We start from the raw sequence: 20,193 nt of genomic DNA, 5'->3' as shown, positions 1-20,193 counted from the left end.
ATTTACAACACAGCATTTCAACCTGAACTCTCTGTAGCATTTCCTTAAGGAAAACGTGGAGGACCCAACACAATGACAAAATAGCCCAACATTTAACAAGTATACTCTCACTTCAAAAATACTGAAGGATGTAAAATAAAATTTGTCTCTGAGTTTAGATTAAAGCCACTGTCTTCAGTTAAAATCCACATGATACATTTTAGGGGTGGGGAGGAAGGTTCTATATAATGGTGATGGTAAAAATTTATTTGACCATTCAAATAAGCTATAGTTGAGGCACTTTATGCATAAAAAGAAATACAGTAATTCTTTGGAAAGGACATACATGACATTATCGAACATAAACATTATATTCACTACCAAGCAAAAACATTTTCCCCACTTAAAATTTTAGATCCATTATTAAAGTAAGTCAAAACTCTAAAAAATATAATTCTAGACAAATTTATAAATCAATGGCTTCCCACTTAAACATTTTAAATGCAATTAAAAAATCAGGCTATCAATACTAGAAGGATCAACAAGATCATCATTTTTTACAAATATAAACATATTAACTAAAAATTATCAACGTTAAAAGCGACAACTTCTCTCAAGCACTGCTTTCATCTAGTTTATCAACTGAATTTGCTTGAAAAAAGATTATCTTAATTTGAAAGTCTTGGGGCCCTTTTCCTCTTTGTTTTCCCTCCCATTTGTCTTTCTAACTATCTAATGACACACCCTCAGATGCACACAGGAAGTATTAGTAATACCCTGAGGCTTGGGAAAGGCTCTAGAATATTACGCGGCATTGCAATGTAAAAATTCTTGCACAGGCTATGAGACAGTGGGGTCCAATTGTTCATAATGACCTCATCAGCCTTGAACTGCATAAGCAAAAGTGGCTTTGCCTAGAGTTTCATGCTTATTTATCATTACTGAATCCCTCAATTCCTCTAACGGCAAAATGTGGAGATTCAAGATGATTGTTATAAAATGCTTTGTCCATGTAAAAACTCTACATGGGATTTAAGTTTATGTTTTGTAAATCCTCTTCCCCTTTTTTGGTGACAGCCTGATTAATAATTTATTCAAGAAACAAACATACATTTTCTGATACCCATGAATATTTAAACACATTTTTAAAAAGCAGGAAGGTTGTGTGACAGCTGCAGCACCCTCTACCTTAGGGCACGTGTCAAGCTTTGAAAGCCCTACATTACTCATCCACCTTAGCACACGCCAAAATGTGTCGTTTGTGATCATTGTGAGATATTGATCAGTTTTTATTTATTATGCAATAAGGCATATTTTTAAAAGTGGTTTCCACTAATTCCATAATGAAGAAACAGGCCAGCCTGCTATTCCCACAGGGCAAGGACCCCCAGAAAGCCAAGTTGTGGCCTAGATGAGTTGAGGAGGGAGCATACTGAGAGAATAAAAAATTCTTGACCAAGAATGTGGACAGTCAGGTTTGGAGCCAGGTGTGGTAATGAACTGTCTGCGTGATCCCAAATAAGCCCATTAACTTTTATGGATCTGAGTGTCTGGTACCATCAAATGAAAAGGCTGGATTAATCACTAAATAATTTTTTAATTTCTAAAATGTTTAGGGGCTATATTAGCACCTGCTTGTTGGTGCTGATTTAAATCCTGTGTCTCAGGCTGTTTGGCTGAGACAGATCAGATGGGTCCCTCCTACTCCATACATAACACCACTATAGTTGAGAAGGACACTTTTACCCCCGGGCCACCTGCAGTAGCAGGAGTCCATTTCGCTTCACTTTAGAGTACATTCTATTGTGGGGTGCTGGAGAAAGCCCACCTAGAAAGTCAGATCCTCTGGGAAAGGCTGACTATTTAACAGACAAATGGAAAGGGAGAATATTTCTCAGCCTCTTTTCTTGTGGACAGTGACGAAGTCTGCTGCTGCTGTTCCAACTTGCTCATGTAAAGTGACTCAGTGGGGTCATGACTTTAGATGTCTACAGGCTCTGTCCCTGAGGGACAGAGCACTTGAGAAGAAGTTGGGAAAGTTCCAGTCATAAGTCGTGCTTTCAACCCATGATCTTGATCAAGTCTCTCTATCTGGGCCTTAGTTTCCCTAACTCTTAAATAACCACTGGATTGGGTCACTTCCTAAGTTCTCTTCTGATGTAACACATAAAGATCTATGTTGGAGAAGTCTGCCATCATTTTTCTTGACTTTGTAAACCACATCTTGTAAGTAAATTATAGAAAAGCAGTTAGTGAATTCACACTTGGGTGAGATAAGCCTGCCAGTCGGGGTAAGAGCAATGCTCCTCCCTGGGACATCTCTTCCCTGAAGAGATTAGAACCCAACACAAACTATAGCAATTCTAAATGCAGAATGCAGTATAGTGGACACACACACACACACACATACACTCACTGTAACTACTTACCTTACATCATTTAATTCATAATACACATTTCTGCTTTCATCTTTGATATAAATGGCGACACTGGGCGACTCCAGCATTTTCATGGTGAGCTGCTGTGGAAAGGCACTTACAAAGAGAGCCCGGATCGTGTCTGCACTTGTGATTTCATTCGGCATCCTGAGCTGCTTGGTTTCATCTCCATACTGCAGATAGAGAACCCCTGCATGCAAAATGAACACAGGGATCAGTCACAGACCAAGACTCACAGCACAGCTAAGCCATTCTGTCTGACCGCATGCTGGAATGTTCTGGGCAAGCTTGAGAGCACATAACAAGAAATACATGTTTGGAATTTCTAAGAAATGCATTTTCAGGTTATCTCAAAAGTACCCATTTTTATTTTTTGGAGTCTAGGCAAGCATTAAAGAAGTTAATTTTTAACTTTTTTGAAACCAAAAACAAAAAGCTAACCTCTGGTAGCCTAAAGCAAAGTCAATACTAATTCCCTTAAAAAGTATATTTAGAAATTCAATCCTGTAAGGTGATTCCCCCCCACCCCCGTCTTTCACTAACTATAAGCACATTCACTATAGCCATGTGAAAGATAAATAGTGTCTTTATAGTCCATTCAGAAACATTTTAAGTGGCAATGCTACAATATTTCTGTGGTCTAATACATATTTATTGAATGTTTATAGCATATGAAACTATCTACTAGAAAAGCATCAGATACCCCAATGTCTCAGAAAGAAACTGGACCAAGTCAGTTACACAAAGGAAAACAAGCACAGGAAGAATTCCTGAGTTCCGGAAGGGACGTGGCTCCCAATGAATGATGCCTCCCAGTAGTCATTTATGTGCTCTTATAAAGTGTAGTTTTTTCCCAGATTGAGTCTGAGCTTTGCCACATGGCTTGCTTTGGCCAACAGGACATTAGCAAGTGTGATGTAAAGTGGAAGATAGAAGTGCTTGCATGCTAGAGCTTGCCCTATTGGTGAGCATGGTCACAGATTCTCCCCCACAGAATCAAGCTTTTGTGGAGACCAGCCAAGCAACATGAGGAGGCCAAATGGTGAAGAATGGAAGCCCAGACTGATGGGCCCACTAAACACCCATTCAACTTCCAGAACGACTGGCCCGTCATGAGGGTGAGCCTTCTTGGTAGGGTGCCCGTGGCCCCAGGTGAGCGTACCTAGCTGACATCACATGAAACAAAAACAAGATGCCCCTTCAAAGCCCTGCCCAAGATGCAGAATCATAAGCAAATAAATAACTGTGGTTGTTTTAAATAACTATGGTTAGGGTCATTGTTATTCAGAAAGAGATAACTGAACCAGAGCACTAAAGGTCCTGACATTTAATTTGAATCCAATTTCTTGTGAGACACTACTTGAGAAGGGACTACTACTGCTAGAGAGGAGTCTTTGGCAGAAGAGACTAAAAAGAGAATAGAAAATGACTTCTGGTTAAATATGGCAGTTTGTGGAATAAATTTATCTGTCTTCTCTTGAAATTCCATTAAAATGACAACAAGGAATAAAAAAAGTATACATTAAGGAATTAAGGGAATGAGAGAGGAAACCAGAGCAGAAAAGAGTAAGCTGACACCTAGGTCCTCCAGGAGACAGCTCCCCATAAAACGTGCAGGCCCGGGAAGCTCAGGAAATGAGGCGCCAGATCCGTTGAAGGCAGGAATGCAAAGTGAGTGGAAAGCATGAGCCCTGATTGAACTATTTTTTTTTAATGGCACAGAAATCTGCCTACATCTCTCTTTCTATCCCACTTAGCCAAGTGACTCCCTGTATCCACAGAAGACTGAAGAGGTTGAACCAACATACCAGATTCACTGAGCACAGGAGAGGATGGGTGAGGTGCTCTCTGACAGAATGCTGGTACCAGGGCGACAACTCAGCCAGGAAGCTAGAGGAACTCATCTAGAAAAGCTGACTGGCCCATGAGAAGAGAGCCACAGAGTGTTCCTGTTCAGCTTCTGTTTGGTTACCCCATTGTTAAGCAGCCTGGCCCATATATAAAAACTTCCTCCTAGTACACCCATGCATCACTCATACAGTAGCAGACTACCATTAACAGACAGTTCATAAAAGCCTCTAATGTGAAAGAAAAGACTGAAATAAACAGAAAACAGAAACTCAGAAGAAATGAGGCATGAGAGCAGAAATTAAAAATTCAGTGAAAAACAAAAAGTTGATAAAATTAGAGTAAATGGAGTAAAAAGACTAACGGATGAGAAAAAGATGAAAGCCAATAAAAAAAACAACAGAGAATTACTTCAGAAAATCCCAACAACTAAAAATGGGGATTTGAGTAAAAAGATATCAGGAAACATAGAAGTTTTATAAAAAGACATTATAAGAATCCCCTCTCCCCAAAACTGAAGGACATGAGATTGGAGATTGAAAATATTCATGAAATGCTCACAGACACATGCCTGTCACTGAGAAATTCCAGGTGGCAGAGGAAACAGAGGTTTCTACCAGCCCAGAGGGTGGGGAGAAAAGCCACAGAAGGATCAGGGGTCAGAAAGGCATTGGCTTTCTCAACAGCATCCCAGAAGTGAAAAAACCATGTGGAAACAGCCTTGACAATCTGAGAGAAAATGCTTTTGATTAGGTTCATATCCATCCAAACCACTGATCAGGTACTCATTAAAGGCAGCTTCTAAGAGGCCTTTCCAGAACACCTTGTTCACTACTTCGGCACCCATTTCCCCTAATATTTCATACTCCCACCCCTGCTTCACTTCCGTTCTTAGCATTTTTCACTACAGAGTTGACTTGTGAACAATGCGGGGGTTAGCGGTGGACCCCTGCACAATTAGAAACCCAAGCATAATTTCTGAATCCCACATGATGGAACTGCTGATAGCCTACATTGATCAGAAGCCTTACTGTTAATGCAAGGTGGGGTAAAAGTGGGTTTACAGTTGTGATTACATGAAACACGGTTTATTCTTATATTATTATTTATTGATTGTTGTATTACTTTCCATATGAACAAGTACAAGCCTACTTTCGTCTCACCTTGTATAAACAGTAGATTAACACAGTTTGTATATTATACCTATTATATACACTGTATCCTTAGCACAAAGTAAGCTAGAGAAAAGAAAATGTTATTGAGAAAATCATAAGAAAGAAAAAGTACATTTACAGAATTTATTGAAAAAAATCTGTGTCTAAGTGGACCCACGCAATTCAAAGCATGTTGTTCAAGGGTCAACTGTATATTTTAATTATTGTTATTGTTATCATCAGTCTCTTTCTCTAAAATGTAAGGTTCACAAAGTCAGGGATATTTAAAAATGCTTCATGTTGTTGTTTGCCATGGTATCCTGAGCACCTGTTATATGACGTGTTATGTAGTGCAACAGGTTCTCAATAAATGTTGAATGAATAAATGAATGGATGGATGAATGAATGAATGATTTGTTAGCCATCCAAAAGGAATGTTCATTTGAGGTCTAGCTGAACTATAAGAGCTTTCTTTCTTTCTTTCTTTCATTCAAATTAAAAAATATATTTATTTATTTATTTATCTTTAGAAGAAAAGGGATGGAGAGAGGGAGAGAAATATCAATGTATGGTTGCTTCTCATGTGTCCCCTGCTGGGAAATGGCCTGCAACCCAGAGCTCAGTCCACTGAGCTACACCAGCCAGGATCAGATTTTATTTATTTTTAGAGAGAGGGGAAGGGAGGGAGAGAGGGAGAGAAACACTGATGTGTTAGAGATATCTTTTGCCTCTCACATGTCCCCAACTGGGGACCTGGTCTGTGTAACCCAGGCATGTGCCCTGACTGGGAGTTGACCAGTGACCTTTTGGTTCATAGGCTGGCACTCAATCCATTGAGCCACACCAGCCAAAACTGAACTATAAGACCTTTCGATGCCCGATGTAAACAGCCTAGTGACCTCCCTCCTGCTTTGTATACACAGTAGAACTACATTCTGAAGTGTCCTTTTGCATTCAGCAAAAGCAGCCCAACTTCCCCTCTCTGCCCAACAGTTTTGATCCTCAGCTTCTTCATGGAGTTAGTTCTTCAGAATATCCATTCTGTTACACGTCCTTCAGAGTGCAGGAAAAAACCTTTCAAGCCTGTCTGATTACAGATTGTGCAACATTGTTGCCCCAAAGGGGAGATGTGGTGACTGGCCGTGTGGTTGCTAAAGCCATATCCAAAGGCCAAAACCACTCTTGAGGTCTGGGCCCCAACCATGTCTGGGTGAGGCCCCTGCTGATGGTCACTTATGGCCTCACTGCAGTCAAATATCATGGCTTCACTCCCCAAAGAGCCTGGTTTTCATTCCCACATCTGCATTCTGTACATGTGTGCCCTTTAAATAGAATTTGTAGGCTCTGAGTGAAAAAAAAAAACGGGCCTAAACTAAGGTGGCCTCAGGGTCTGGCTGGTGCAGCTGCCAGCTGGGTACAGAAGTCCAGTTACAGATCATGAAAATCCAAAAAAGATGGGAAAGATGCCTTTATAAACAGAGAATAGACTTTTCACACTTGATTCAGTTTGGTTTCTCAATTCAGGAAAGGTATTTAGAAATGCTTAAACTCAGAAGGAATTCTCTTAATACACAATGGCGTTTTATTGGCACGGTGATGAGAGTTAGCACGCTCTGGCATACTTCCCCGGCTCTGAGTTCATGCTGCCTGCTCCAGACTCACAGAGGAAGTCTGAAGGGCTTTGGATTATAACCTCTTTCTTTATGAAAGAATGTAGACAGGAAAATAAATTTATGAGATGTCTGCTATGTGTCAGAAACAACATGCATGTATAGCAGGTCTTCAAAAATGCTATTAAGTTGTAATGTTGATGAGCTGCCCTAGGAACTTAACTCTTGTTTATATCAACTAGCCTATGGTAAAACTGGCTTCCTCATTTGTCATTCCACTTTGAGGTGCAGAACCTATGAATGACGTTAGGTGAGGATGTCATGTATTTCATTTAATCAGCCCAGTGTCTCTTGCCAGGTCAGTGTTAAGGCCCCATTTCACAGATTATACCTAAATTACAGCCACTAAATGGCTTAACTAATTTATACATTCAGTTCCATTCATCGGCAGAACCAATTATCAACAACAATATAAATGGAGTCACTTTAAAATGGAGCTGGAGCTGCCACGCCAGAGGAACTGCCTTGCAGTCTTACACCTCAAATCATGGAATGTTAAAATGAGACAAAATATGGCCCTGGCCAGATAGCTCAGTTGGTTAGAGCTTCATCCTGATACGCCAAGGTTGTGGACTTGATCCCAGCCAGGGCACATACAAGAATCAACCAACGAATACATAAGTAAGTGGGATGCAAAATTCTCTCTCTCTGCCTCTCTAAAAATCAGTAAGTTAAAAACAAACAAACAAACAAAAAAAGGGGCAAAATAACCATTGGACTGGACCTGGGGTAACATCTTGTCCAAGAGCTACTTGTAAAGATAAGAAAGCAGTTATTATGACTACTAGACTGATAATTATTGGATGGAAAATTTTTTAAAAACTGTTTAGAATTAACATCACATGTTATCTACCCCAACAGAAATGCCTTTCTTTTATTGATGGTTTTTGTAATTTTTTAAAAAAATTTTATTAATTATGCCATTACAGTTGTTCTATTTCCCTCCTTCATTCCCCTCCACCCTGCACTCCCCTCCCCACCATTCCACCCCTTTAGTTTATAACCACGTGTCTCAAGTTCTTTAGATTCTATACTTCCCCTACTATTCTTGCCCTCCCCTATATATTTTCTACCTACCATCTATGCTACTTATTTCCTGTACCTTCTCCCCCCTTCTCCTCCTCCCACTCCCCTGTTGCTAACCCTCTATGTGATCTTCAGTTCTATGGTTCTGCTCCTGATCTAGCTGTCCTCTTAGTTTGCTTTTGTTTTAGGTGTGGTTCTTAATAACTGTGAGTTTACTATCCTTTCACTGTTCATCTTTTTTATCTTTTTTTTCTTAGGCAAGTCCCTTTAACATTTCATATAATAAGGGCTTGGTGATGATGAACTCCTTGAATGTGACCTTATCTGAGAAGCACTTTATCTGCCCTTCCATTCTAAATGAAAGCTTTGCTGGATAGAGCAACCTTGGCTGTAGGTCTTTGGATTTCATGACTTGGAATACTTCTTTCCAACCCCTTCTTGCCTGCAAGGTCTCTTTTGAGAAATCCACTGACAGTCTGATGGGCACTCCTTTGTAGGTGACTGTCCCCTTATCTCTTGCTGCTTCTAAGATTCTCTCCTTCATTTTAATCTTGGCTAATGTAATGATGATGTGCCTTGGTGTGTTTCTTCTTGGGTCCAACTTCTTTGGGACTCTCTGAGCTTCCTGGATTTCCTGGAAGTCTATTTCCTTTGCCAGATTGGGGAAGTTCTCCTTTATTAGTTGTTCAAATAAGTTTTCCACTGGTGGCTGTTCCTCTTCCCCTTCTGGTACCCCTTTAATTCGATGTTGGAACATTTAAAGATATCCTGAAGGTTCCTAAGCCTCTCCTAATTTTTTTGAATTCTTGTTTCTTCATCCTTTTCTGTTTGGTCATTTTTTTTCTCCTTCTGGTCCACTCCTTTGATTTGAGTCCCAGTTTCCTTTCCATCACTATTGGTTTCCTGTGCATTTCCATTCATTTCAATTAGTTTAGCCTTCATATGTTCCTCTAATTTGTGACTATAATCAACCAGTTCTGTGAGCATCCTGATCACCAGTGTTTTGAACTGTGCATCTGAAAGTTTAGCTATTTCTTCATTGGTTAGATTTATCGGCTCTGGGGCTCTGAGTTGTTCTTGAGCCATGTATTGATCTGTTCGTGCCTGTTATGTATGAGGAGTGGAGCCTTAGATGTTCTCCAGGGCAGGGCCACCCAGGTTGATGGTTGTGACACTGTATGTGGGGGCGGGGTCAGAGAGGGACAATGACGGTTCACTCTGCTGCTTCCCGCCACTGGGGCCTGCACAGTCTGTCTCACCGCTCGCTTCTTCACCGGTTTATCTGCATGCGAATATGTGACCGAGATCTGCCCTCAGTGGGTCCTCCCGCTTCTCCACACCTGGGATTGCCCATGGCTGCTGGCGCACCTGGGTGGGTAGCCTGTGTTGGTCTGGTGGATCTTTCCTGCCCGACCCTGCTCTGCTGCTGGCTCTGCCCCTCTTACTGGTTTGGCTGAAGGGTTCGCTGTTGTCAGACTTCCATGTAGTTCAATTTTCTGTGGTTTGGCTGCATTTTTGTTGCTAAAACTTTGTTGTTTTTAAACTTGGTTGTGTAAGAAGGTGCAGTGCTTCCACCTACGCCTCCATCTTGGCGGAAGTCTCTCTCTTTTATTGATGTTATTATTCCTCTTTCCCTTCTCGTATGTATCCATTACCTTTGCCTCCTAACTGGAACATTATTTGAGCTTTTGCCTAAATTAATGATTCCAGAATAGCTATTCTTATTGCTGTCAAGTAAACACTTGTGTGTCTCTCACTTTGAGAGGCTTTTTTGTGTTTAGCTTAGGACCATGATCTCTCTCATGAAGCATACAACCTAAATAAATGTCTGCATTTAGTGACATCCATTTCCTCTAACCTTCCTGTCTGGATGAACTTAGCTGTCCTCACACTTAGCCTGACCATCTGCTTGAAAATGTTGAGACATGATGGGGACAGCTTGGAACAAACATTCCTGTCTTTGAGTCAACTGAAGTCCATGCTGACACACAGTTAGAAACAATGCACATGCTGGGAGAAGTGGGGAAGGCAGAGCTCTGAAGGCAAGAAAGTTGAAATGAACCTCACAATACTTGGCGCCCTTCTGAGCAGCCTGAACGCTCAAAGGTGCTCCCACCCTAATGGCTCTACAGAGGCAACGTGCATTTTTTTACCCAGAACTTTTGGTCACAGTTTTACAAAAAACAAAGTGTACTTCACAGTGACCCTTATATCACATACTCTCATAATCCTCTGAGTTTCAGAACAGTTCCAGAACATGGGACATCTTCTGAAATATTCTTTATTTTAATACGACATGCAAAATTTTCACAGTGTGACCTTGTTGTAGACTGAATGTTTTTATTTCTCCAAAATTCATGTTAAAACTCAAATCCCCAGCCCTGGCTGGTGTGGCTTAGTGGACTGAGTGCTGCTCTGTGAACCAAAGGGTCACCAGTTTGATTCCCAGTGAGGGTATGTGCCTCGGTTGTGGGCCAGGTTACCCAGTAGGGGGTGCGCTGGAAGAAACCACACATTAATGTTTATCCACCTCTCTCCCTCCCTTTCCTTCTGGCTAAAAATAAAATAAATAAAATCTTTTAAAAAAACGCAAAATTTTGAGTCTCCATAGGAGGAGACAGAGGGTTCTCTCTTTCTCTTTCCCCCTGGGATACAACCAAAGGAAGAGAGCTATTGGCAAACCATGTTCTCCCAGGCACCAGATCTGCTGGCCCCTTGATACTGAACTTTCCAGCCTCTGGAAGTGAGAAACACATAGTTGCCTAAGACACCCAGTCTATGGGAATTTGTTATAGTGGCCTGAATGGACTCATACAGATCTCAACCTTCTGTTCCAGCCTCATTCCTAGAGCATGGTAGTGGTTCCAGATCTCTTGCTGTTTCAAATGTAACTCAGTGCCTTGGGTGGCCTTCCCACCACTTCTGCTTGGCACCCCCATTACCTCCTCTAAGCAGTCTTCTCCAAATGACTCCACTATCACTTTTTCCTTAAGATTTGAGAAATTAATTCTTCTTACATATGTACTTACATTGTGTTTTACTAAAATTGCAAACATGGCTTTTAATTCTGCATTATTATTAGCTGTATTCATCAGATGATAATATATAGTAGAGTATTGGGTACACAGTAGATGTTTAAATATCCTTTCCTAGAAGTGAAGTAAAATCTCCCCTTAATGCAGCCATGTTAATCAATGTGTGCTTGCCTTCTGGGATGTGTTCTACAATTTTCAAATGAACTAAATTCCTCAGTTTCTCCAAATCCAATGTAAAATTATGTAAATCAATATCTGTATTACAACTATGGCAAATGCCTAATGCCTTAAAAATAAAGAGCTCTTATAACACTTTCTGATGGAAATGAAAGTTTTCAATTTAATAAGAAAAACATAAAAAGTAAAATAAGATAGGTTTTTACATCTATGAAATTGTCAAATGTTTTTACAATAAAATAGTACTGATGAGGGTGGGGAAATGAGTTATCTCACATACCACTATAAGGAGAGTAAATTAATACCATTTCTCCAAAGAACTATTTGTTAATATGTATCAAAAGGTCCCAAAATATACATATGCTTTGATCCAGTAATTCTACTTCTACACAATTACGCACTAAGATGTACTTACTAGGATGCTTAAAGCATCATTTATAAGAATAATATGGGGTGTGTTCAATATTAGGAGGTTCATTTAATAATCAATTCATTTCATAAACCTATTCATTGGAATACTACATTCTTATTAAGAGGAATACTAAAAGAATATGGCAATATGGTAAAAATGCACATTTTTTAAGTGACAAAATATGTTATAAAACAAAAAGAAACTAGATTTTAAAAAAATAATCAATTACTTTAATGGCAGTGATAAATCCAGGCTTTGTGGGGCCTAAAGCTTATTTGGTTTTGAGGGGCCTCTTTAAAACTCAGAATACAATCCTGGCTGGTGTAGCTCAGTGGATTGAGTTCGGGCCTGTGAAACAGAGGATAGTGGTTTGATTCTCAGTCAGGGCACATGCCTGGGTTATGGGCCAGTTACCGGCAGGGGATGCAGGAGAGACAACCACACATTGATGTTTCTCTCTCTCTCTCTCCCCTTCCCTTCCCCTCTAAAGATAAATAAATAAAATCTAAAAAAACCCAAACCCTCAGAATACAAAGAAACATACAATTCAGTTTGAAAGTTCATTATTTATATATAGGGGTCTGAACCTTGCTTTCACTAAGTGAACTAGTAATACCATTGAAGGGAACATCCCAAGGCATTTCCTTTAAAAAATGCCTTGAAAAATCTGTTGATGACCTTTGAAAACATGAATGTTAAAGATGCTGATTTCTGGTGCTGTTATGCTGCCTATCCCAATGGCTCCCGCTGCCCTTTGACATGGATTGCTAGAAACTTGTCTATGAAGAATCTGTAATAGAAAATCACCACAGAACTTGCAGCAACAACAGCTGAGTCAATAATTTATTTAGTCTTAAAGATTACTCAACTATTAAGGGAGAATATATTATAAGAAAATGCTGTGAAAAGCAGTATAGCTTATTGTGCATATACTACAATTATAATTGAGTTCTCCCTTATGCTTAAGGTGAACTGTTGGTTTAATTAAGCATTACAATATAAACTCATCATAAAGCTGAAGATGAGAAAAGTAGAATTAGAAAAGACTTCAAAATTTAAATGCAAACCCCTAAATAAAATATTAGTAAAGCAAACCTAGCAATGTATGAAACTACATCAGGAGTTTATCTCAGGAATGCAAGGATGGTTTAACAGTAAGAAAGTCTAGTACCAATACATTCTCCTACAATTAAAGAAACTATACAGTAATCTTGATAGTGTCAAAAATGTTAAGAAAACCACATTTGTGATTTAAAAAATCATATAAGAATTAAAGAGAACTTTCTTTAACTTGATAAAACAAATCCATCAAAACTCTCAAAAAAGCATAATGTTAAATGATGTAACATTAGAAGCATTCTCCTTAAACTCAGAATCTTTGCTACTGCTGCATCTGAAATCCTGGCTAGCACAGTTAATACGAGAAAAAGAAATAAAAGGCATATGAATTAGAAGGGATAATCAAAAGATTATTCTCTAATGATACAATAGAGAATCCAAGGAAACCAGCAGACACACTATTAGAACTAATAAGGATTCAATGTGACGGAATGATATAAAACCAATATATAGAATCGACAGCAACCCCAAACACTAGAAAAAAATTAGAAAATATAGTTTAATAAAAACATACTTCTTGTAACAGCAAATAGCAATTTTGAAAAACCATGGTAAGAGGGAGCACTTGCTTTATCAAATACCAACTCTATTAACATAGTATGGGTCTGGCAAAGGGATAGAACAAATAGACTATGGAACAGAATAGAGAGCCTAGGGAAAAACACATTTGTTTTTTAATCTAGCTGACAGAGTGGTGGTACAAATCCTTGGAGAAATGACTGTTCACTCAGTAAATAGTGCCAGGAAAAATTCGTCCTCCATAAAGAAAAGTAAAAAATATATTCTTTCCTTACACCATAAGTAAAATCAAATCCTCGTGGGCTAAAGACCAATGAAGATTTAAGAACGTAACAAAATGAAACATGATATTGTTTCCTAGCATATTAATAAAAGGACTTTTAAAAGAAACAGAAATCATAAACCATAGAGAAAAACACTGCTTCATTATACTATGTTAAAATGATTGTCTTGTACTGCAAAAGACATTGCAAACAAAGAAGACAAACTACAATTTGAGAGAGGATACTTATAGCTCACACTGCTCTATCAAAGATTAGTATTCAGAAAAATAAAGGACCCTTTATGAACCAGTAAGAAAGTAGAAAATGGACAATAATGAATAACCAAAAATGGCTATAAATAGGCAACTCATAGAGGAAGAAACCCAAGCAGCCAATAAACATTAGAATGCCCAACTTCACTAGTAATTAAGGGAATAAAAATGGAAGCAATGACATACTATTTCATACCCATCAGGTAGGCAAAAGTCAGTAAATCTAATAATCTCAAGTACTGATGTGGTATTAGAAAAATGGAGTCTGTTATTCATTGCTGGCAAGAGTGTAAATTTGAAGTCACTTTGGGACACTTTGTAAAGCTGCAGACGTGCATCCCAGAACCTTCTTTTATATTATCCATCACAGATAATAATTTCATGTGCAGGCACTTGTCCTGGGATGCTGTTTGAAGCTCCATTTCTCACTGATTTGTTCTCAGTGGCTTATTCATATAATGATATAGTAAACAGCAGTTCTAATGAATGGAGTAGAACCACATCCATCTACACAGGTAAACCTCAAAACTAAAGTTGAGTGAACACAGAAAGTTACAAAAGGATATATATGCAGTATGATCCCATTTATGTAAAATTTTATAACACAGAAAAAGCAATATATATTCCTTATGAATATGGCAAATATATTAGAAGCACCAACATTCACATGACCTCCAACTTCAGCATGTGGTTAGCTCTAGGAAAGAAAGAGGTGGGGAAGGAAAGGAGATGGGGTTTTGTAACATTTTCTTTACTTAAAAATGTAAGAGGCTCAAATCACTTATAGAAACATACTTTTCTCTTCAAAATTTGACAACTTACATAGCACTTGCTTAATGCCAGGTGCAGACCTAAACCCTTTCCAAACATTAACTCACGTTATCTTCTTTATGAGGTTGTCACTTTAATTATCCCCATTTTTACAGATGCGGAACACTGAGGGAAAGAAAAGTAATTTGTGTGACATACACAGCTAACAATCTTGACCTTTGTGTTATGCTTCCTCTCAGGTGTTTAACAGATGAGAATGTTTGTTTAATTTTGGTAATATCTATTACATCATTATGTTGTCTGTACTTTTTTCATCAAATAAGTAAATAATAAGCCTTTTTTTTTTTTAATGCCAAAATAATACTGTCTCTATAGCATCCCCTTCTCCAGAGTACTCAGCTCTGGTTCAGGAGCTTGAACCTGGATGTAGTTAGGGGAATTTGAAAGTTTTTTCTTGGCTTTTGATAAAAGAGTGGGTGTAGAAATTCTATAATGCAAAGCAAAGAGTAAAGGCAACAAAAGAAAAGAGATTTTCTTAAAGATAAGAGCAAAGTATAAAAGTACAAGGATCAAGGTTCCAGGAAAAAAATTAACTACCTTTTATGGATATGAAGAGTTGCAACTTTTACAGTTTCCAATGCATATTTTCAAAGAATCAGAAATTGGCTATAAATCAAAGAAAATCTATATGCACCCCCACTAGGAGATTATATATCCTGCATTCTTTTCAATCACACTGATTAGCAGATCTAGGCTCAGAGATTATAGAAGAAAACCATCTGAGTTAATCTGAAATTTATTTTCTTCTCTGCTAAATCATTAGTATTTTGCATAATAATAACCAGTAATTATTATGGATGAATGAATACATCTTCAGTATGTATTTTCAGTATGAAATGTTGGTTTTTATATAATTACAGAGAGACTTTATAAAACACATCAAATACAGAGTTATAAATTTTATTGTTCAGAATTTCTTTTATTTCCCATTATTATATAGAAATTAGTCTATTTGAAAAGGTGTAACCTGTTTGGTCCCCAGGCTGAGAGAAAAAGACACAGGGAGGTGTCCATAGCATGAACTTCTTTTCTCCTCGGATAAACACACTTCAGGATAACCAAGAATTTCCAGATATTTACTTGAGGGTAAATAGGGACATAGTTGCTCCTTTGTATTTTTATATGAGTTGTGCTGACAACAAAAGAAAAACCAAAAGCCATTCTTGATGATAAACATTGTAAGTAAGTGTCAGCAGACCCATATCTGTGGCATTCCATTTCATAGGACAGAATCCCTCCTTTTTCAGCCTGGTGTTTAAAAGGTCGTAAACGTGGGATGCTTGGACTCCCAAGAGCCTTGCCCACTGGTGCCTCTTCCCACATCTTGTCCTTTCTAGCCCTCATTCCTGAGGCCACACCTGGCCTCCTGCCTCTGTACCATGCCTTCCATAGGGGCTCTCATCCCCAGCAATTCTAGTCCCTGTCAATCTCATGAAACTCTCATGAAACTCACCCACTCTCTAGCATCTCAAGAAAATATTTCAGGGAAAAAATGATCACCAGTCTGTGAACAACTGGTCTAGAGCTTCACCCACTCACATCCTGAGGCCTGAAATGGTGTGCTTCAGGTGAAGAGTGATACTCTGGCCATAGGCAGCCACTGAGGGATATTTCAGGAGCACTCAGATTTTACTCTTTGCTTTTCTAGTCCCCAAAGGAGAAGCCCATGGAGGGGAACGTGCCCCGGGGGCGGGGTGGAGAGAGGCATGTGCGGACCAGCAGCTGTTCTTCTTCTGGACTGTTTTTTGTTAGCTTCTTCCTAGGTGTCTGAGGGGGAGGCTCAGAACTTTTTCCAGAGAATGGTGAGAAAGAGGGTGTGGGCTGTTCAGGGAATTCATATCCCACTGGCCTTTAAAAAATAGATTCACTGTATCTCCTATGTGACCCAAAAAACATGAAGTTCCCTAATCCATCTAATGCAGCACTCATAAGAATGATTAGTTTCTCTTAAGGTCTATGATTTGACTCGATGGAAGTGAGGGGCTTTTGAGGAGTGTACTGAAGAGCCCCCTGCCCCCAGCAACTGGTGCATGCATCCCAAGTGTGGAGGGTGGTCAAGGCCTGACTGCTTGCAGGGCATGTGGGAAGCACCTGCCCCTGTGGGTGGGCAATCACTTGTGTGTGAAACACGAAGGGAGAAGGAAGTGGAATGAGGAGGGGGACCCTTCTTCATCTCATCATCCAGCACAGAACTCTGTGAGAAGTTCTGAGAATTCGGAAATCAAACCTGGCTTTGTAGGTCATTTTATAAGGGTCTATTTGTCAAGGATGAGGCAGAACATATTTTATCTAACAGTGTGTCAGCTTGATTTATAGCTTTAAAAATATTTAGACAGACAGTAGATGTGCCTCTGTGTTCTTGCCCCAGGCAGGCTTGTGGGAGACGCAGAAAGATGAGGAGTGTCTCCCAACACTGGCCTCAGAGCCAGGAACAGAACCTTTGCCTCTTGTATGCAAGCTGGTGCGATGTCCACTCTATCAACAAGTGATTTTATGTCTATTTTTGAGTTGTCCTAATGGAGGCGGGTACCTGAGTGTCCTCTACTTCTCCAGGGATTTGGTTACTTTATTTTTGGTTTTCCATTCGTGGGAAAGACTGAGTCATGCTAAGCAGCTTTTAGTGTCTACATTTTATATACTGGTGAGCTGCTTTTGGTATTAATTTAAACTTAAAAATTTTCCTGTTACTAGTATGTGCTAATTATTGTTATTTGTTCACTATCTGATTCCTTGGCGCTTTCAATAGAACTTTTCTTGGGTCTGTTATGAAAGTTTCCTCCACTGTAGCCAGCCACAGCTGCCAAGTGGACACTCCCGGGCAAACCCATCCCAACCCCAGCCTACAGTGGTGACAGAACAGGCGGCAGGGTCAGTCCGTTCTGAAGCCTGACCCTGGCTTCCTGCCTACTGCCCCTCCCTGTGTCCTCCCTGCTGCTCTAGTGTCTCTTCTCTGAGTCCTTGGGCCAAGGCCAGAGGGTGTGGATCTTGTGGAAGCCTCTTCTCTGCTCCTACCTTTACCACTCTTCACACCCTGCCTCTGTGGAGAGAACAGTCCTGGCCAGAAGAATAAAGGGGTCCCCATGACAGCTACTGTCTAGGAAGTTCCAGAGAGATGGCAGAACAAAGTGGCCCAGTTCTCTGAGATGGATGCTCAGGAACACAGTTCTGTGTGAATGAGACAGAAGAGAGAATGGTGGTTGAGAACAATCTGGGTCATTTGGTGGCACCTGTCCTGGTGGGGAAAAGGGACTTTAACAAAGTTTTGTAAGGCTTATCTAATTTTTGTAAAGCATGTCCTTGTATGTCATTTCTTGCTTTAAGAACGAGTGCAAAAGGAGAGGGTTGCTGCCAATGGACCTGCAGGTGTGGGAAAGGAGTGAGTGGTCAGGCCCACAGTCTCTCCCCCAGCTGCCCAGCTCCAGCACCCAGGGACTCTGACCAAGGAAAGGCTGACTGGGGCTAGACTTGACAAACTGAACTTTCTAATCTGGCCTCAAAAGAGCCAGAAAGACTTTTCATTGGACCTTTATGTTCTATTCCCCTCTGTACTTTCTGAAGTGGCACTGAAGAGATCCCCCATCTGGCTACTGCTTCCTCCCCATTTTCCTTTGAAGTTTCAGTGCTGCCATTTACGAGGAGCTTCCATTCTCAACTGCAGTGTCACGATGTAGAACAAGTGTCTGAGGGCAGCTAAAGCAGCTCAAGGCGTGGTGGGTGGGGAGGTGCCGCAATGACAAAGTGGCCCTGTTCGGATTCATGTGCCCAGGTCTCCTCTATCACAGCCTGCAAAAGACAACTCCTGCATCCAGATTCACCATAAATAACCAACCGTTCTCACTACTTTCATAGCTAAGAGGCCCGTCTAAATGCCTTAAGATCAAAATGACAAGTATTAAAAATCCTACTGAAAGCACCAGGAAGGAAGCAATATGCACTGTGGTATGTACCCGCTTTACTAGCTAAGAAATAAATCAAGCAAAGTTGCTGCCTTGAGTGCTCCCATCATCTTACCCATTGAACAAATTGGGCAGCTACCCTAGGCTGGAAGACATCTGAGAGACAAGATCCAACCCAAATTACTATGACTTAGAAGCATCTCTGCATTCTCTTGGCTTTATCTGCTATACTATCAGTGCAACTGATAGATAAACATTATGCTTTATAACAATCACAATAAAAGGGAAAATATGGAGTATGTTACTTTTCAACAGGACAAGTAATTCAATCTACATGGTGTACTTATGCAAGTTAAAACAAGGAAAAGCAAAGCAGATTGAACCCTTATTTTGATCCTTAAATGAGAGCTGTAGGAAAAGAGAAATGTTGACAAAACTGTCTGTTTTAGATTTACAGAGCAGCAAAACTGTATTTGCTTATACAGAATGGGAACAACAAAGATGAATTTCATGCATTCTAGAAATATTTTATTTATTGACACCTGAGTGTTCCACACAGTCTTCTAAAGGCTGGGGATACAAAGGGAAGCTCAAAGATCTTTGCTTCTATTGATGTACAATACACAATAAACCCACAGAAAAAAAAGTGTAAGAGTGTGCCAAATAATAGGGAGCAAAATAACACAGGGTGTGGGGAGTGAACAGCATGGGGTGGAAATGGGTGGATTGCTATTTTATTTGTAGTATTTGATGTCCTGCTGATAAGATATTTGAAAGAAGTGTAGGAGCAAGGCTCAAAGACATTTGGGTGAGGACAATCCAGGGAGAGGCAGTGGCAGGTTTTCTTGAGGCAGGGGTATGCCTGTCATGTTCCAGGAACAGCAAAGGGCTAGTGTGTTTGAGGAAAATGAGTGAGATGGTGAATGGGGTAAAATGAGATTAGAAAGTTAGCAAGTGGTCACATTGTGTAGTTTCTTGTACTCAGAAGGAACTGGGGAGGCAACAAAGAGTGATGAGTAGAGGGGTCACAGATGAGATCTATTGACCAGGGTTGCTTTGTTAAGAACTGACCATGGAGAGAAGGATTAAAGTGGGAAGACCACAGAAACTAAAGGCATTAGTCCAGAAGACAGATTATGGGAGGCTGGACCTGGGCAGGGTGCTGGAGATGAGGAGAAGTGGTTAGATTTCTGGATACATTTTGAAAGTAGAGTGAATAAGATTTCCTGACAGATGGGATATAAAATGAGATCAAAAGGAGTCAAGGGGAATGGTAAGCTTTTGGCATTAGCAACTGGCAGGATGGGGATGTAATTGACTGACATGGGAAAGACTCTGAGAGGAATAGATTTAGGGGGGATTACAAGTACATTTTTGAGCCTGTTAAGGTTGAGATATCAAGTAGGTAATCTATAAACTATTAATCTGGACTTCAGGGAAGAGTTCCCAGCCAGAGGGGTCATCATCATTATCATAGCCTTAATGTTTGTGTCCATCCAAATTCATATGTTGAAGCCCTAATTCCCAGTGTGATGGTATTTGAAGATGTGACTT

General features: G+C 39.9%; 1 protein-coding gene across 13 annotated transcripts in view; it reads right to left on the bottom strand.

Moving 5' to 3' along the window:
* Nucleotides 1-20,193, bottom strand: part of KIAA1217 (KIAA1217 ortholog) — a 316,988-nt gene that overhangs the window by 100,540 nt on the left and 196,255 nt on the right. For all 13 annotated transcript variants that reach the window (XM_053654767.1, XM_053654780.1, XM_053654769.1 and 10 more), the window contains one exon: nt 2,409-2,607. In XM_053654767.1, the coding sequence (XP_053510742.1) occupies nt 2,409-2,607 (199 nt within the window). The remainder of the gene's footprint in view (nt 1-2,408; nt 2,608-20,193) is intronic.

This window comes from Artibeus jamaicensis, unplaced genomic scaffold, assembly GCF_021234435.1.
Source record: "Artibeus jamaicensis isolate MK-2021 breed Jamaican fruit bat unplaced genomic scaffold, CSHL_Jam_final contig_867, whole genome shotgun sequence".
Taxonomy (NCBI): Eukaryota; Metazoa; Chordata; class Mammalia; order Chiroptera; family Phyllostomidae; genus Artibeus; species Artibeus jamaicensis.
The sequence above is the reverse complement of the archived record's forward strand: the minus strand, read 5'-3'. Positions and strand labels throughout refer to the sequence as shown.